The sequence below is a fragment of the Sphaeramia orbicularis genome, chromosome 8 (assembly GCF_902148855.1).
Source record: "Sphaeramia orbicularis chromosome 8, fSphaOr1.1, whole genome shotgun sequence".
Classification (NCBI taxonomy): domain Eukaryota; kingdom Metazoa; phylum Chordata; class Actinopteri; order Kurtiformes; family Apogonidae; genus Sphaeramia; species Sphaeramia orbicularis.
In genome coordinates this window covers 54,205,109-54,222,502 of record NC_043964.1, presented here as the reverse complement: position 1 = coordinate 54,222,502, position 17,394 = coordinate 54,205,109, and the positions used below count along the sequence as shown (strand labels likewise).

At 39.5% G+C, this 17,394-nt stretch overlaps 1 protein-coding gene across 4 annotated transcripts in view; it reads right to left on the bottom strand.

Moving 5' to 3' along the window:
• Positions 1-17,394, bottom strand: part of LOC115423512 (protein TANC2-like) — a 93,609-nt gene that overhangs the window by 35,901 nt on the left and 40,314 nt on the right. The window contains exons 2-6 of one of the 4 annotated variants that reach the window (XM_030140358.1): positions 17,091-17,169; positions 16,431-16,541; positions 4,942-5,081; positions 3,725-3,893; positions 3,344-3,637 (exon numbers count right to left, since the gene is read on the bottom strand). In XM_030140358.1, the coding sequence (XP_029996218.1) occupies positions 3,344-3,637; positions 3,725-3,893; positions 4,942-5,081; positions 16,431-16,541; positions 17,091-17,151 (775 nt within the window). In that variant the 5' untranslated portion in view covers positions 17,152-17,169. Of the gene's footprint in view, positions 1-3,343; positions 3,638-3,724; positions 3,894-4,941; positions 5,082-10,024; positions 10,526-16,430; positions 16,542-17,090; positions 17,170-17,394 lie in introns of those variants that run through there. The other 3 variants (XM_030140359.1, XM_030140355.1, XM_030140357.1) reach the window with 3 other exon arrangements.

Sequence of the window (17,394 nt, the reverse complement as noted above, 5' to 3'; positions counted from 1 at the left end):
GCACAACGGCACCATGAGCCTCCTAACTCCCCCAAGCATCCCTGAAAAATTGCGGACTGGGGGGTGGAAATATCCATGACAAGGTAAGAGAGCAATATATTGATAATTAGCATGACTTTGAGCAAACGGTTTGCTGCCTAAAACACTGACCTACATACTACAGTCAAATGTACTGCACACACACTGAAGTCTCCGTCATTACCTGGTGGTTGTTGATTCTTTAATATATATATATACAGGGTGGGGAAGCAAAATTTACAATATTTTGAGGCAGGGATTGAAAGACAGTGTATGACCAATTAGTTTATTGAAAGTCATGAGAATTTATCTGCCACAAGAAAGTTTACATAATAGAAAATGTTTTTATTCTATGTGTCCTCCTTCTTTCTCAATAACTGCCTTCACACGCTTCCTGAAACTTGCACAAGTGTTCCTCAAATATTGGGGTGACAACTTCTCCCATTCTTCTTTAATAGTATCTTCCAGACTTTCTGGTAATAGTTTTGCTCATAGTCATTCTCTTCTTTCCATTATAAACAGTCTTTATGGACACTCCAACTATTTTTGAAATCTCCTTTGGTGTGACGAGTGCATTCAGCAAATCACACACTCTTTGACGTTTGCTTTCCTGATTACTCATATGGGCAAAAGTGTCTGAAAAGGTATGGATAATAGTGTTAGGTATGATTATGACATCAGTATATGTTTGGTTTCAAAACAAATTGACGTAGTGTCTGCTGAGAAAAAACAACTAATGTTCATTGTAAATTTTGCTTCCCCACCATATATATATATATATATATATATATATATATATATATATATATATATATATATATATATATATATATATATATACACATTAGAGGTCGACCGATTATTGGCCGGGCCGATAATCGGTGCTGATATTTGGAAATTTGACGTATATCGGTATCGGCCTTTTTTTAATCCAATGGGCTGATATTAAGAAATCAATTTAAAACTGGGTTATTTCGGCTCAGATGCAGCCGCACCTCTCTCTCTCTCTCTCCCTCTCCCTCTCTCTCTCTCTCTCCTGCACTATCCACTCTGATTGGTTGAGGCTGAAGCTGTCCTCACACACAGACTGGGACTGACTTGGGATGAGACTGTGTTCTACGTACATTTTCTCCATTACTAATACATAGTGTGCAGAGTGTTTAGAGCCAGACTGATGAACTAATGTTCTGGTAAAAGCTCATCAGACTCCACCTCAGCGTGCTTCCCTAAAACAAGTGAACTGAGTTTTTTTGGCGCTCTCTCTTAATCCCACACACATGCTTTTCTATCACAGACTGTTTCCATCTCCATATTATCAGCAGTCTAATTCTCAGACATGTCAGGAGGTCATCTGAGTTAGCAGAGCTGCCGCTAATGTTTACTCTGCTGACGTTCTTCTGAAACATTAGTAGTAGTTGTGAGAGGTAATAATAATAATAATAATAATAATAATAATAAACTTTATTTGTATAGCACCTTTCATACAGAAATTGTAGCCCAAAGTGCTTCACATTGATTGAAAAAAAATACAATATTAAAATACATTAAGATTTGATTAGAAATACAATAAAATAAAAATAAATATAAAAACAGCGCACATTAAAATATTTGATTATGCATAGAATAGGATGAAATTTGAAACAGAAATACAATAAAATAAAATAAAAATAAAAAAACCGCACATCCCTGGTTCCTGAATTGTGACCCCATTTTTATCTCCTTTCAAAGGCTAATGAGAATAAAAATGTTTTTAATTTGGTTTTAAATATATTCAGTGAACTGGCTTCTCTAATGTCTTTTGGAATTGTATTCCATAACTTTGGTGCATAGTTAGTAAAGGCTGCGTCCCCCATTTTCTTTGTAATATTTCTGGGAGTCGCTAGTAACCCTGCGTTTGATGACCTCAGTGTTCTAGTTTGTACATAATTGATCAGTGAGTTTGCAATGTAACTTGGTCCGGTTCCATTTAGAGCTTTATACGTGAGGAGTAATATCTTAAAATCAATTCTGTAGGTTACCGGTAGCCAGTGCAGGGAAACCAACACTGGAGTAATGTGCTCTCTCTTCTTGGTTTTGGTTAATAACCTAGCTGCAGAGTTCTGAATCAGCTGAAGTCTGTCTGTGGTGCTTTTTGGGAGACCGGTAAGGAGTGCATTACAGTAGTCCAGAGATGTAGAGCACAGGGATGTTTATTACAGTTTCAGAAGAGTTGTCTGCGTTTACCTTTGACACGTGTTTTCTCTCCGGAGCTTCTCACACGAGAAAACTTCATCTCTCCACGGTGTGTACTCCTTCTGCGTCGAAATCCGACGCGTCAAATAGTGCCGCTCTGGGGCTCTGACCATATGCGTCAGTTTCTGACTATTTGGGGTGAGACTGTGTTGGTATGTAATGTGTGTGTTTGCGTTAAAGTCACATGAAGAACTCTACAACTCACAACTACTAATGTTGCTGTGAGCTTTCTAGTCCTATGATCTGAAAATTAAAGTGAAGATGAGAGAGAGTAAAATTCAGAAGTGATTTATCTGAACATGGTGGAACATTTTAAATCCTGTGTGTGCTCATTAAAGCCCTAAAGGCTGTTTGGGTTCTGTCAGGAGTTTACCTGCACTCATAGACACTATTAGACTTTTTATGTAGCTTTTGTCATATTAATCATTAATAATGTAACAACATAGTTTTGAATGACAGGATCCCTGCTATCGCATGGTAAAATATAAAATTTAATAATGAAATCAACTTAAGGCTTCCCAAATGCTGTAATAAATGAAGCATGATGAGTTGAGCAGATGTCAGCATGTGGCCCAAGAGTTTACAAGAGTCTCCCTGTATTTTTGTTGTGTTTGAACTTAAAACAAAGATAAGTCATTATAGTTATATTTAAATTTTACTTTATTGACAGTGGAAAAATTTAAGGGAGCTATTTATTTAAGCTTTTATTCAACTTTATAAGAGATGCTTCTGAGTCTAGGAAATCCATGCACTTCTGGAGCTATTATTTTCTATTTGTTTGTTTAAATAAACATGTTTTAGGCATTTAAACGAAATTCAGTGTTTGCATTATTCAAAATTTTTCACGCCAATTTTTACACTTTTACTGCAAATGAATATCGGCTCCAAATATCGGTTATCGGCCTCCTCTAACTACTAATAATCGGTATCGGCCCTGAAAAACCCATATCGGTCGATCTCTAATATACATACACACCTCCTGACCAGGACATAGACAGTGACTGCGTTATATCATACTGTAGACTTAATGGCATCACCAGTAGGTGGCGTGCCCACACCCACACCCACACAGGTCATCCATTGGCTGTCTTACCTGCAACTGAATTTGGCCGCGGCATGAGGTAGAGAGGGATGGAGTGGGTGGAGCCTGATGAATGGGCGGAGCCTGGGCCTTGGTCAGGGTGCAGTTTGTTGAGGCTGTAGGTGGAGGCGGACATGGCATCCTCTCTCCTCACTGCGACCATACTGGAGGAGGAGGTGGAGGCCACCACATGCCGGGGCCCCCCCTGCCAAAGGTTGAGGCTGCTGCCATGGTAACCGTCACCGTGATACCTGCCGCTGTCATCGCGCTCCACTGCAGATTCTGCAGAGTAACTGGTCAAAGTGGCTAAATGACAGAAGCAGACAAAGACGGTGAGCGGTTGAACAGACTGTTGGAGTCACTGTTGAACCAACAGGGGGTGCCAGCTCTCACCTATGATGCCGCTGTCTCTGCTGTCCAGGGTGGAGGTGGGGGAGGTGACAGAGGCGTAGTTGGACGGGGTGTGCTTGGTGTTGTTATTGCCCTCTCCTGCAGGTGGAGGGTGCAGGGTGGAGCAGGGGGAGGTGGAGCTACTGGCCAAACTGGACGAAGGGGACATCCTCTGGGGGAGACGGAGGACACAGACACCATGAAAACACCGAAAATAAAATCACATTTACAGGTTCTTATCTGTTTAGACTCAACTAGATGACAGCTGTCAGGCATTGACTCAAAGACAGCGGTGCTTTTTAACCCTTTCATGCATGAATTATGAGAACCTTAATCAAGATTTTTTTCCTGAGTGTTTTTATTCCTCTTTAGGCATGAAAAAAACAATGTGATTGAAAAAAAATTTTTTTAACCTATTTTTCATGGAGTTACAAAAATGTCCACTCAGCTGGACACCATGCATTTAATTTTTGAAGCAAAGAAACATGCTTTTACTGTTATACTGTGTGAAAACTATGAAATAAATGTTTTTTTAATGTTGCTAATCTGATGTTTTCTCACATTTTAACATACTATAATAGTAGTTATTATGCACTCAAATAATATGCAAAAAACAACAAAACACAACAACTTCTTGTTTAAAAAAAACAACAACTGTTAATTACAGTCTCATAACAATTAGCAATTGATTTACACTCAAATATGTTGCTACAGATCAGGTTTATCAAGAACTGCAAAGTTACAATAACGGTATGAATTGCAGTGTATTATGGGATAGTGCATAAGTAACCACTGTGTTGGTTGATATGCAACTAAAACAACAAAACCCATGAATATACAAGAGAACAGCTGGAGAAGAACTGTCCTCTGCTGTGACCACTATGCATGAAAGGGTTAATATTCTTACACATGAATAAACTAATATGAAGGAATTCTAAGGCATATGTCACATCAGTTATATTTTGAGAAACCTTTTAATAAACTTATTAATAAACCTATTATAAATGTATTAATAAAACTATTAATAAACTATTAATAAACCTATTATACACATATAAATGAACAATGATAACCCTATTAATGACCCTATTATAAAACATAAGTGTGGTCTTACTGTAAAGTGGTACAAACTCAGTAAATTAATGTCATGTGAATGTGGACTGTTGGAATCATTGGACTGATTCTGTCTGTGTGCTGGACAGTGAACGGTGTACCTGTACCTGTCCATCTTCTGGAGCGGGGTACGAGGACGCTGCATCTCCACTGATGAACTTGTCTCCCAGTAAGAATCCCAGTCTGGTCATCAGGGCGTCAGCTGCTTCATCCACTGAAGGAGGCGGTCCTAGCTCCTCCTCCTCACCTGGACACAGGACCAGCACTGATGAAGGACACATGCACACCAATACTCCACCCAAAAGAACGGACATGTTCTGAACTAAATGAAGCATTTTCCAATGAAGACATGTGAGATATGTGGACATTCTAACATGTATGTCACACACTGAGGACACTGGTTTCATCCAACACTAGTGTTTCCAGTCACCTGGAGTCCAGATAAACCCCCTCTGGTCCAGATGGAGATCTACATTTACTGTTAAACATTAAGAACCACCTGTGGTTGGACAGAACCCTGGGACCTCCCACTGCACAGGCCAAGGCACAACTTCAATATCCTCTTCCCAAAAATAAAGATGAACCACCAAAGAAACTAAGAGGCATGTTTTGGCGTGTACCTCCCCCCCACACACACACACCTACCGACCAAAATGCGCGTGCGTGTACACCCCACCGCCACCACCACCACCATCATCTTCTACAACATTGATTCACCAGTAAAACCCATGGAGTCGGATCAGTGACAGTGGATGGACACACTGGGTTTATGTTCAGTTAATGATATCTTTGCTGAAAAAGTCACTTTTTCTTCAGTTTTCTCTGTTTCTGATAGAATAACCCTCAAGTTTAATCTGAGTTTTTATGAACACCTACATGATCAGCAAAATTAAATACAGGAAAATACATGATTTTCACAAAAAAAAAAAAAAAAAAAAAAAGCTAAATACAGAGGATAATATATAATAAATAGTGATAAATCACTTAAGAATGGTTACATCTAAGCAAAACTTCATTTGGGAACTGCCACAAAAGTAGCACTGGGTCTTTATGGGTTAATAAATAAATCATATAAAAATGACAGTGAACAGAAGCATCTGCTTTAATCCTTATGTTGGAACTGTGTAACTCTTAGAGTTAGAATCTGTTAGACAAGTACAGAACAGATTTGGTAAGGAGTATAAAAAAAAACAACATACATTTTACATTAAAACCTTCGGTGAATTAGTTAAATAATTAAAGTAACTATAAGATAATGTGACCTGGAAAACCTTTGGTCATCTCCTCTGATTCCTCCTTCATATCATTTGAACAGATATAGGAGTTTTTCTCAGTTCTGAGGAATGATATTATTCTATTATAGTCATACTGAGGCTATAATAAGCACAAAAAAAGACAGGAAGCAGAAAATCATAGGTCATACGGTGTCATACAGTGATGGATCAATACACAGTAACTGTTCAATACATACAGGTTCACCTTCTGACCATTTTATAATCGATAAGCAGGTATGGAACCAGATTCAAGTATTACTCAGAGCTTCACCAGCCATCTAACACATCCAACACTGACATCAACCCCAAACATGTACACTGTTGCCATGCCAACCTGAATCCCCACCCCTTCGCTCGATGAGGGCAGATCCATCCAATTAGGATGAAAAAAAAGAATCAAATCTGTCCAATCAAATGACTAATGAAAGTAGAACAAAGTGCAGGAGAATGAACATGAACTCAGTTACAGATGGAACGTCCACCGAGGAGGCTGGGATTGATCTGCACATGAATATATTCAGTATCATGACCTAAATATGCCAAGTATAGACACATGTTTTATAAGCACACACACACACACGCATGCATGCACACACACACACACACACACACACACACACACACACACAGTGTCTGTATAATTACAGCTGTAAACTGCTGACTGTTGGACTAGTACAACAGAAGCATCACACGCACACACACACACACACACACACACACACTGAAAAACCAGCCAAACAAAAAGCAGCAGTAACTGTGTGTGCACATGCACGTGCACGTGCACACATGTGTGGTCAGTCAATGACAGGGTGTGTGAGCTGTTTTTAGATGAAGAAAAATCAAATGGAAAGATCAGAACAGACTTTTCCATTTTGGTTTTGTTCGCGAGTTCATGATTACTGGAGTCACTGCCTCTGTCCTTTCCTTCCTTTTTCCTTCTTTCTCTTGTTTCCTTCCCTCATTTCTAACTGTCTAGTACTTTTTGTCCTCCCCTGGTCTTCCTTTACCAAACAGATCAACATTATAAATGATGATCCAGACCAGTGGTTTGGTTCCGGTGGCTAAAGCTAATGTGGAATCGTAGTTTTTTGACCGACTACCTCAGTATGAGCTACTGAGTCGACACCTCAGGTTGTATGTTTTATATATGTAATGAAACACTACATCTAACAGGCACTGTGTTAAACCAACCCAATAATATTCAAATAATGGTCCATTTGGATGGAAATGTGACTGATGATGAGTTCTGCAGTGTTTAGTACCAGTGATGTATGTACGTCTGTTCATCCACACTGTAAAAGATGGAATTGTTAATTTAACACCGACTATGACAGTGTTTGGTTTCAACACACATGTAAGATTTATTTGAACAATTTAGGCATAAGTTTCAGTCCAACAACAATACACTGTCAAAGAAAAAAACTATGTGGATTCTTGTGTTCAATCAGTGAGAGGAACTTGTATTTTGTAACAGATTCAATATTCTGCATGTGTAATTGTCTTTGAATACGTTGACACTTCACAGCAGCGAAGAGGTTATATTTAAAAATAACTATGATGACACTATAAAACTAAACTATAATAGCTATTAGGGATGTAATGATTACCAGCATAACGATAAACCATGTTAAAATTGCAGATGGTTAGTATTACCGATTAAATTCTAATTCTCATGATAACCGTGTTTGATTACCGCACTTTTAGGGGGAAAAAATGCCTATGTAAAGATCTGCTTTTATGTCAAATATTTGAGGATAATTTTCATTTATTACAATTTTAATTGCATATACCTAATATTTGGAACCAACATTCACTTTTAAAGTCTTTGCAAAGGATTGTTAAGCATTTTTGTGTTATTTATGCAATAACGTATATACATTTTTCAAATCGGATTTTATATTTTTTTGTATGTTTTTTGTCCTTTTATGTTGATATAGTAGGTTAAAGTGAAAAAATAATAGACAAATGATATAGATGAAGTTGTGCTGAAAAAAAAAAAAAAAATCAAACATGGGTATAGTAAACATTTGTTTATATAGTATATAAAGGTAAAATCAAAAGTACTGAAAAATGGACAAAATAGGCTCAGACCCCTAAGGGTTAATATTCGAATGTTTCTGCAACAGAAGGTACATTGTGCCAATTACTTTATTTTATTATTTTTAAATACAACTTGGTTAAATTATTTCAGTGTGTGTATAAGTACTTCTTGAACATTTTGAGCACAATTTCAACAATACCGCGATAATAATGATAACTGTGATAATTTTGGACACAATAACCGTGATATTAAATTTTCATATCGTTACATCCCTAATAGCTATAGAAACACTATTGAACAATTAAGGTTACGGTTGAGATCAACTCACTTTTTCGTCCCTGTAGGGGAATTCTGTCTGTGTTTTACCCATGCTAACACACACACACGCACACCTAGCATTAGCATTAGCACATTAGCACACTGCAGGTGTCCAGGGACCAACTACAGATTTTCATCTGTACCTTGGTAAAAGCACTAAACAGAGAATGAACCTGTTTATCATGATGTGGGGAGGTGGAGGACTCAGAGGAGACCTGATATTAACCCCTGAGACACAAAAAGAACAAACTCCACACAGAACAACTGAACAGAACAACTGTCCAACTGAACAGAACATCCTCTAGAACCATCCAGATGAAAATCACAACAACTGCACAAATCAACAACATAAACGTATGTGACCAATGGAAGTGGTGCACTATTACTACACAGGTAACAATGTCCCATTGTAACAAACACAATGATCAGTAGTGTTTAGTAATAGTAGTGATTGGAAACTGTACATCTGATCTGTCTGCTATTTACTTTGTGTCAATGATGGTATTTAATGTCCAGTCTACTTACATAGTCATAGCATCTGTATTCATCTGTGTCTCTTGTTTTAGACTGAAAAATACAAGTTTTTAAAATTTGTGTGCTGAAAAAAAAAAAAAGATACCAAACATGGGTATGATAAACATTTCTTTATATAGTATATAAAGGCAAAGTCAAAAACTCAAAAACAACCAAAACAGACTCAGACCCCTAAGGGTTAAAGATTCAACGCCCCCCAATCTGTTGAGCCGAGCATACCTTTGTGCCATAACTGCCGTAAACTGAAAGTGAAACAACATGCTTTGGCCGTCCGACCCCTGGCTTTTATGCCTCTGTTCTACGCTGGAACCCAAATGGTTCACACCCTTCTTTTCAATAACCCGGTCGCCCCAGTTCTCGTTCATATTTTCTCCTGAGGGAACACTCCTTAACTCCCGCTGCAGTCCAAACATTAGCATGTGTGCTGTGGGCGTCAACCTAACCTGCCGTGGCTTTAACGCGATTGGTTCAGTGGGGCACTACTTAATTATGATTGGCTATTCTTACGTCTGTCAAAACATGGATGAATGAATTCTATCGAAATTGTATCAAGCGTGTATCATATTTCGTCGAGGAAAAGTTACAGTATATACAGTAATGATATATATTATTATGGTTTTATCGCCCAGACGCCCATCACTTATCCTTGCAGAGTTTATCATATCTGTCATTGATAATTGGTTTTTAAATTGATTTGTTTTGACATAGTCGCACATAGAAAGTTATAAAAGTCTGTGAAGTAAAAATAATAGATTCAATCAAAAGAAGCTGGTGTTGAAGACCGTAATCAAAGAGGAGGTTTAGACAGACAGACAGACAGACAGACAGACAGACAGACAGACAGACAGACAGACAGACAGACAGACAGATAGATAGATAGATAGATAGATAGATAGATAGATAGATAGATAGATAGATAGATAGATAGATAGATAGATAGATAGATAGATAGATAGATCTGTAGTGTGGTATTGAAGGGCTGCTCGTCTGCTGATTGGACGTCGTTATCACACCCACTCTCACCTTCCTCCTCTCTTCTGCCTCGTCCTCCTCTCTCTGGGTCATTATTGGTCCGATCTGGCCAATCCCGACACAGATCGGCGCTCTCTTCACGGGACAGACAACAGCAGACGTAGAACAGAAAACACCTGAGAAGCGAGCGGACGTGGCCGACAACACCTGTTGTCGTCGCGTCGCCACAACAGCCGCCGCTGCTGCCGCCGCCACCGCCACCCGCTGGTCTCCATGGGTTACGGTGGCGCCTGCACCATTTCACTCTGGAACGGGCACATGCTTTTAAAATTGCCGCTGTGCAGTCCATAACTAGCTCCCTGTTCCTGATTGGTTCACAGTGTTTCCATGAAGGGGGCGGAGTCAACACATCAAAGAAAATCTCAGATCTGAATGCGTGTACAGTTCTGGATCACCAAGTGGAGTTTGATGAACTTTTCTGTGCGGTCCATCCTCTTCATTAAAGTCTCCTGGTGAACGTACATGCAGTTGAATACTATTACATCAGTGTCCAGTCTCATATGGACCTGAGCTCCTCCCCCTTCAGTGGACACAAAGGAGAACGGCAGAGAAACACCAATGAAGAGATAAGGACACGAAAACACAACCACATCAGGAACCTAAGGAAGACTACCAATGCTTTGCTAACAGCCACAGTAATGCTAAATATCTGAAGCACACAACGGTTCTGTCTTTTAAGAAATAACAAGTAAATCCACAGGCAGAAATGAAGCTTTTAAAACCTGGACACGACAGATGATGGAGTCCTAGTCAGACAAAACTAACAAAAAATGCACCGGTAAGTAAGAAGCTCCTCAAAACTCAGAAAACAGACCAAAGAACAAATAAAGCTCATGGCAAAAAAGAGTCCATCTTTTCCTGGATCATGTCCTGTTTGTCAGAAAGTTCAACAAGAAAAGACTCCGAGCGTTGAGAGTTTTACGTTCAACAGCAGAACCCCCGTATGTGGTCTGTAAGACGACCTCCCTCGACTGAGTCCAAACTCCCCTCCTCCAACCCAAAAAAACACACTCAGACAGAGAGAGAGAGGGAGGGAGAGAGGGAGAGAGGGAGAGAGTGAAGCCATGCAGGAGGAGGTGCATATAGTGTAATGTGACTGTAGGACAGAACACAGACAGGCAGCAATTAAAGGGAAACCAGAGCATCTGACCACAAAACACACACAAGACCCAAGAATACCAGGGTATGAATCTGAAATATGGACAGAACAGCTCCAAATGAAGACAAAACTAGAAAAGCACTCGGAGAGCACAGACCTCCGCCAAGACAGATCAGTGCCACCACCCCCACCCCCCAAGCACCACCAAAGTGTAGTCATTTGTTCCTTGTGCCAGTATCAACATTTCCTGAAAATTTGATCCAAATCTGTCCATAATTTTTTGAGTTATCTTGCACACAGACAGACAGACAGACAGACAAAAAGACAGACAAACAAACAAACGAAGTACAAAGTTGAAGCTTGGTACCAGTCATGTGTATGTCAAATTATATTAAATTCCAATCAATATTTGTTATAATGAAAAATGTGTGGTAAATGGGATTTTCAATGTTAAATGTAAATGTCCACAGAGTCCACATTCCACAGTGGATACAAGATATTGTTATAAGCTACAGGTGGATCAAATTGGAGGCTAATCAGAGTCGTTTTGAATTTTTTATGAATTTTCGAAAATTGCTCAATGATGACAGATAGGAAAATTGCAGATTTTGTGACCTTGCTGTGACCTTGAACTTTGGCCTACTTGGCCCAAAATTTAATGAGTTGGTCCCAGGGCCTAGGCCTATCTGTGGGGAAAATTTGGAAAAGATGGTTGTAATCGTTTTCCTGTAAAGTTGCTAACAAACAAACAAACAAACAAACAAACAAACACAAACACAAACAAAGCAAAGTGATCACAATACCTCCTGACGGAGGTAAAAATTGAACTGAATCATGGATAGATGCTCTCGTTTCAATACATTTTCATGTCGCTCTTATTGTCACATTTTAAGGTTGTTGGTTAGATTTGAAGTGTTTTAGCAACAAAAAAATAAAAAGTAGGAAACAGAGGAAACTCCCTATCCAACAAAATCTAATACTTACATTTTGTCCTCTCAACCATGGACTTCAAATTCCTTTAGTGCTACTTTAGTTTAGGGTTACAGAGATGTTTAAAGTGTGTCAAATCAAGCCCCAGGAGGAGGAAGAGGAGGAGCAGCAGAAGAGGAGGACGAAGGCAGGACAAACTTCTAGGGGGTTGGGTTACATTTCTGTAGTCTCCCTCTCTCTAAGTCACACAGGGAAGATCAAATGTGGAGGTCAGAGGTCACCCACTCTCCCACAGCTGGGAGTTTCTGTACGAGCCTAAGACAACAAATGCTTCAGTAGGTGTTTAGGCGTCACCTTCAGATCCAGCTGGGTACACTGGAGGGTTGGTCTAGGCTGTGTGGGGGGGTATCAAACTCATTCACTTCCAGGTTCCACATTCCGCCCAGTATGATCTGAGACCGGACCAGTCAAATAATAACAGTAAAAGAATTAAAATTACATGATGAAAATGTTTACATCTAAATTTCCTTAAAAATGTGAAGAACATGAACAACCTGAAATATGTTAAGAAAAATAAGTGCAATTTCACAGATCGCAGTGGACCTACAAATACACCAAACATTTAGTAACAGACAGAATATTATTAAAACTGCACTTATTTTTCTCAGGGCATTTCAGTTGTTCATATTTGTTCAGGTAATCTACATTTTTTGTGAAAGGATAGTTTCTACATGTAAACATTTTCATGCAATTTTGCTTTTTTTACACTAAAATAAAGAGGGAAATTTGCAGTTTTCATTATTTATAGGTTATTATGAAACTATTTTACTGGTCTGATCCACCTGAGATCATACTGGCCTGTATTTGGAACCTGAACTAAAATGAGTTTAACATCCTTGATTGTATATGGTTTATTCTGCGGTCAGTGTCCATGAGCAAGGTCCTGATGAAGACCTGGAGTCAGTCCCTGAGCACCTTCAATAGCAACTCACTGTTCCTAATGTGTGCTAATGCTAATGCTAATGCTGACTACTGTGTGTATTAGGATGGACAAAATGCAGACTATATTTCCCTATGGGGACAATAAAGCTAATAAAGTTAACCCTTCCATTTTTTAAACAAATGTTGGTACATTTCCTGTATTTTTTCCATTTTCTTGACTATTTCTTTCCTAAATAGTTGTTGTTAACCGTGGTCCCAAAAGTGGAAGTTCACTTATATATTTTCTCCATTTGCAGCTGAATCATTACTTCAACAACTATTTTAATTATAGTCAATAAGAATATACTGTTGTTGACCAGGGGTGATTTCTCATATGGGCAAAGTGGGCAATTGCCCAGGGTGGCATTTCATGAGGGGCGCCGTGCCACGAGCTCTTAAAAAAACTGAGTCAATCTATCTGCCAATTCCCTGGTGTGCCAGGGAGTTGGCACAATAGCGCCCCCTCTGTTGTGCAGGCGCCCCTGCATGCTGTGGTGGTGCTGTGCGGCGCGTGCACAGAAGCAGCAAGAGAAGGAGAAGGAGGAGGGGGAGGGGGAGGGGGAGGGGGAGGGGCAGCGTGGCACAGTTCACCTGTGGGTCAGTCAGGTGTTCAGTTTAGAAAAAGAAGAAGAGGAGAAACGGGCAAAGACAAAGGTCTGCAGATGTTCTGTCCATATTACTGTGCATGTTCTGAAAACAGGGCTAAGGTTCATCAGGCAGGTTCTAACTCTTACATTTGTTAGCTTTACCTATGACGCTAGCTCTGCTCTAATACAACAATATTTTGTCTGAACTGAACTAACAAACATGATATATGATTTCATCATCATGTGTGGTGCAATAAGACTGTTAGTGCTACAAGTTCAGTTATTATTTATATTGATCATTTGGGTTAATGTTGTCAGGTCCTGTCCTGTAACTAGCTAACGGAATTTACAATGCAGTGGCTTCAAAGACGAATGTTAATTGCTAAAACTCTATTTTGTGATAAAGGTAGTCTATATCTGAACAGGTCATCACTGAAAGTGTGTCCTGTTTCTCCCTGAGAGTTAGATTAATAGTGTGTAAGGACAGACAGTAATAGTATACAAAGGTATGTTTATTTAAATGTATAATTCATGGATGTTTTAGATCAGGTTCACAGTTATATTTACTGCCTTTTGATGCCGTTTCAGGGGCACTTCTAAAATATTTTGGCTCATCCCATCCCACTGGTCAGGACGAGCTGCCATCTACCCCCTCAGCTTCTGGAATGTTCTCAGTGTCTCAGGATGAGGAACTGCCATCTACCTCCACAGATACACATGCCTCCAGAATGAGCTGGACACTTCAGGGACAGACACCATCTATGTCCTCAAAGACAGTGTCTCCACTAACGTCTGATACTGAGGATGAAGACTGGTTCGATCCTACTTCTCCCCAGCAGGAGGATCCTTCAGGTCGGTTTTTGCAAATGTGTGTGTGTGTGTGATTGTTTAGAAGAAAAAATTGTTAGAAGTTGGCTGATATATTTAGAGAAGATCAACAGCCTTTTTTTTTGCTTCTGTTGCAAATTGTTTATAAAAGGGATCATTCATTTAACAAGTTCAGGAATGGCAAATTGGAAACATGGGAACCCTTTACTCACATCACACGACAGTAGGCTGTTGTCAGGATATTGTCTATTTAATTTATTTTTTTTTTTTTTCATACAGACCCTGTCAGTTTTTATGTATTTTTAGATGTCCTTGTGGACATATAATAAAACATCACTTTGATGTGTTTTTTTTTTTTTTGGGGGGGGGGGGGGGGGGCTCGAGGGGATTCTTGCCCAGGGTGTCATTCAAGCTAGGACCGCCACTGTTGTTGACTTCCCTCTTGTCTGCCTCCACTAACCATGCCAAGGATGTCAGCTGTTTCACAGGTCATCCTGGGGTCAAGTCAGAAACTGTGTCTCACATCCTCCTCAGTTCATCTGCCCACAACAAAACCAGTGACTACTATGTGTGTCTAATGCCACTTTTAAACTGATGGTATTGGCTCAACTAACGTTGGAGAGTTCCTGTTAGTGTGACCTGCTGTTATATATAGACACAACTATTCTGCACCAACTAATGTGTGACTCCCAGGATTTAAATATTGTCCCTCATTGCTTTAGTTGACTTGGATCTGCTGACACTAGTATGTGATAGAGACCAGTGGCCTCTGCTGTCTGTCAGTGGAATCCCTCCCTGCATGTGAGTCCAGCTCATATCACCTTTCTTCTCTATGTGTAACAACAAAACACCTTCATCCTGACACTAAGGCTCCGTTCACACTGCAGGTAAATGTGGCCCAAATCTGATTTTTTCCCCTGTGTGACTCAGGTCAGATTCTTTCATGACAGTGAACAGCACAAGTCACATGGAATCTGATCTGTTCAAATCAGATTTGGGCCATTTTCAAACGTGGTACTGAATCAGATAGATATTGGATTTTTTAACATGTAACCACGATCTCAACAGCCAGGTCGCATTGAATGTGACTTTGATGTCATTAGGGGTCATGACACACATTACACAGACGGAGGACTTTGTGATGCCAAACAGATCAGCCAAAGTGCGGTAACCCACCCCCGTTGTTAACCAATACAGCCCCACTCCTACTGGGTTTTTCAAGGACATGGGTCTCCTGAACGACGTGCTGACAAATGTAGTGAAACGTATTCCTTGACATTCTGAAGTTCTGGAAGAACTCCTGCTCTGTGAAACCAGTCTCATCCTGATCCCACCACTCCTGGCTCTGACACCACACCCACATACTCCTCTGTACAGATGTTGCAGTTATTGCTCCACATAGACATTCAAATATTCAGTTTCTTTCTCCTCTTCCTCCCGTTTCATATCACCCACTCACAAATTTCCCGACTGCTGCCACACACTGTTTTTAGCATTAGACCATAAAGTCCACTGGTTACTGTCATGTTCACTTCTGTAAACACTGTTGTGTGTGTGATGTCCTTAATGACCAGCTGTGCATGTGGGTCACTTCAGGAGTTGTTCACACAGCACTCCTCAGACAGGCCACATCTAAAAATATAATGTGAACAGCCAAACAAAAAATCAGAATTGAGCAATAAATCGGGGTTGGGCATTAAGGCCTGCAGTGTGAACGGAGCCAATGTGATGATGCTTTGTTCTACGTTGAGCACTGACACAGATTACAGACTTGTTCAAGCAAATACAAACTAGACAAACCAACCCCAGCATGTTCCAGGACGGTAACTGATGGTACCAGACCTTCCTCTGGTACCAGACCTACCTGATGGTACCAGACCTACCTGATGGTACCTGACCTACCTCTGGTACCATCAGTCTGATTGGACATGGGAGTGTGTGTAGAGTGTGTAACATGTGTGGATGGTCCTACCAGGTCTCTTAGTCAGTCGGAGGTTAAGGAGGGGAGATGAGGGGAGTGACCGAGTGAAACCCTCCATAATCCTGACCTCTGACCCCTCTGAGTCAACGCTACTGCCACCTGCTGGAGGACAGAAGGTTCAAGTTGTAAATGGAATTAAACAAACCCTCCAAGACTGTTACAGACACACAAAACCTGACACAAACCCATAAAAAATAATAAGTCATGTATAAAAATACAAATGTAATTGATTTCATTCATGCTTCCTGTGCTCAACTTTTATAAACATACTAATTTATTGAAATACTGGTGTTTACAAAACTGATGTCATTCCCTCAGACTCTAAAACACTGTAATTAGATTTAAAAAAAAAAACCATTAACAAGCTATGTCCATTGTAATCAGAACTAGAATACTTTATTAATCCCAGGAGAAATGAATGGATGTTACAGTCACTCCATTCAAGTAGAATAAAAAGTAGCAAGAAAGAAATTATCAATTCAACAGAAGAAAAAATATTATAAAAAAAATAAATATATAAAACTCTACATCAGGCCTGAGGAAGTGTGAGGATGAAGATGGTTTTAATTCAACCTTATTAGTTTATGCAGTTTTTTTTTTATATCTCAGACTGTTAAAAGCCAACATCCACTCAGATCTGTTCATACTGACCACTGCTGTTGTTCTTACGGCCTCGGCCTCCCAGAAGCATTTTCAGACTGTTTCGGAACATGATGACTGTCACCAGCCCCTGGAGAGAGACAGACAAAAAAAAAATATATATATATAATATAAATACGAAAAGAAGACAGAATAAGACAAAAATAAGACAGAATAAGACAAAATAAGACAAAAACAAGACAGATTAAGATAAATAAGACAGAATAAAATAAAAATAAGAAAATAAGACAAAAATATGACAGAATTAGACAAAAATAAGACAGAATAAAACAAAAATATGACAGAATAAGATAAA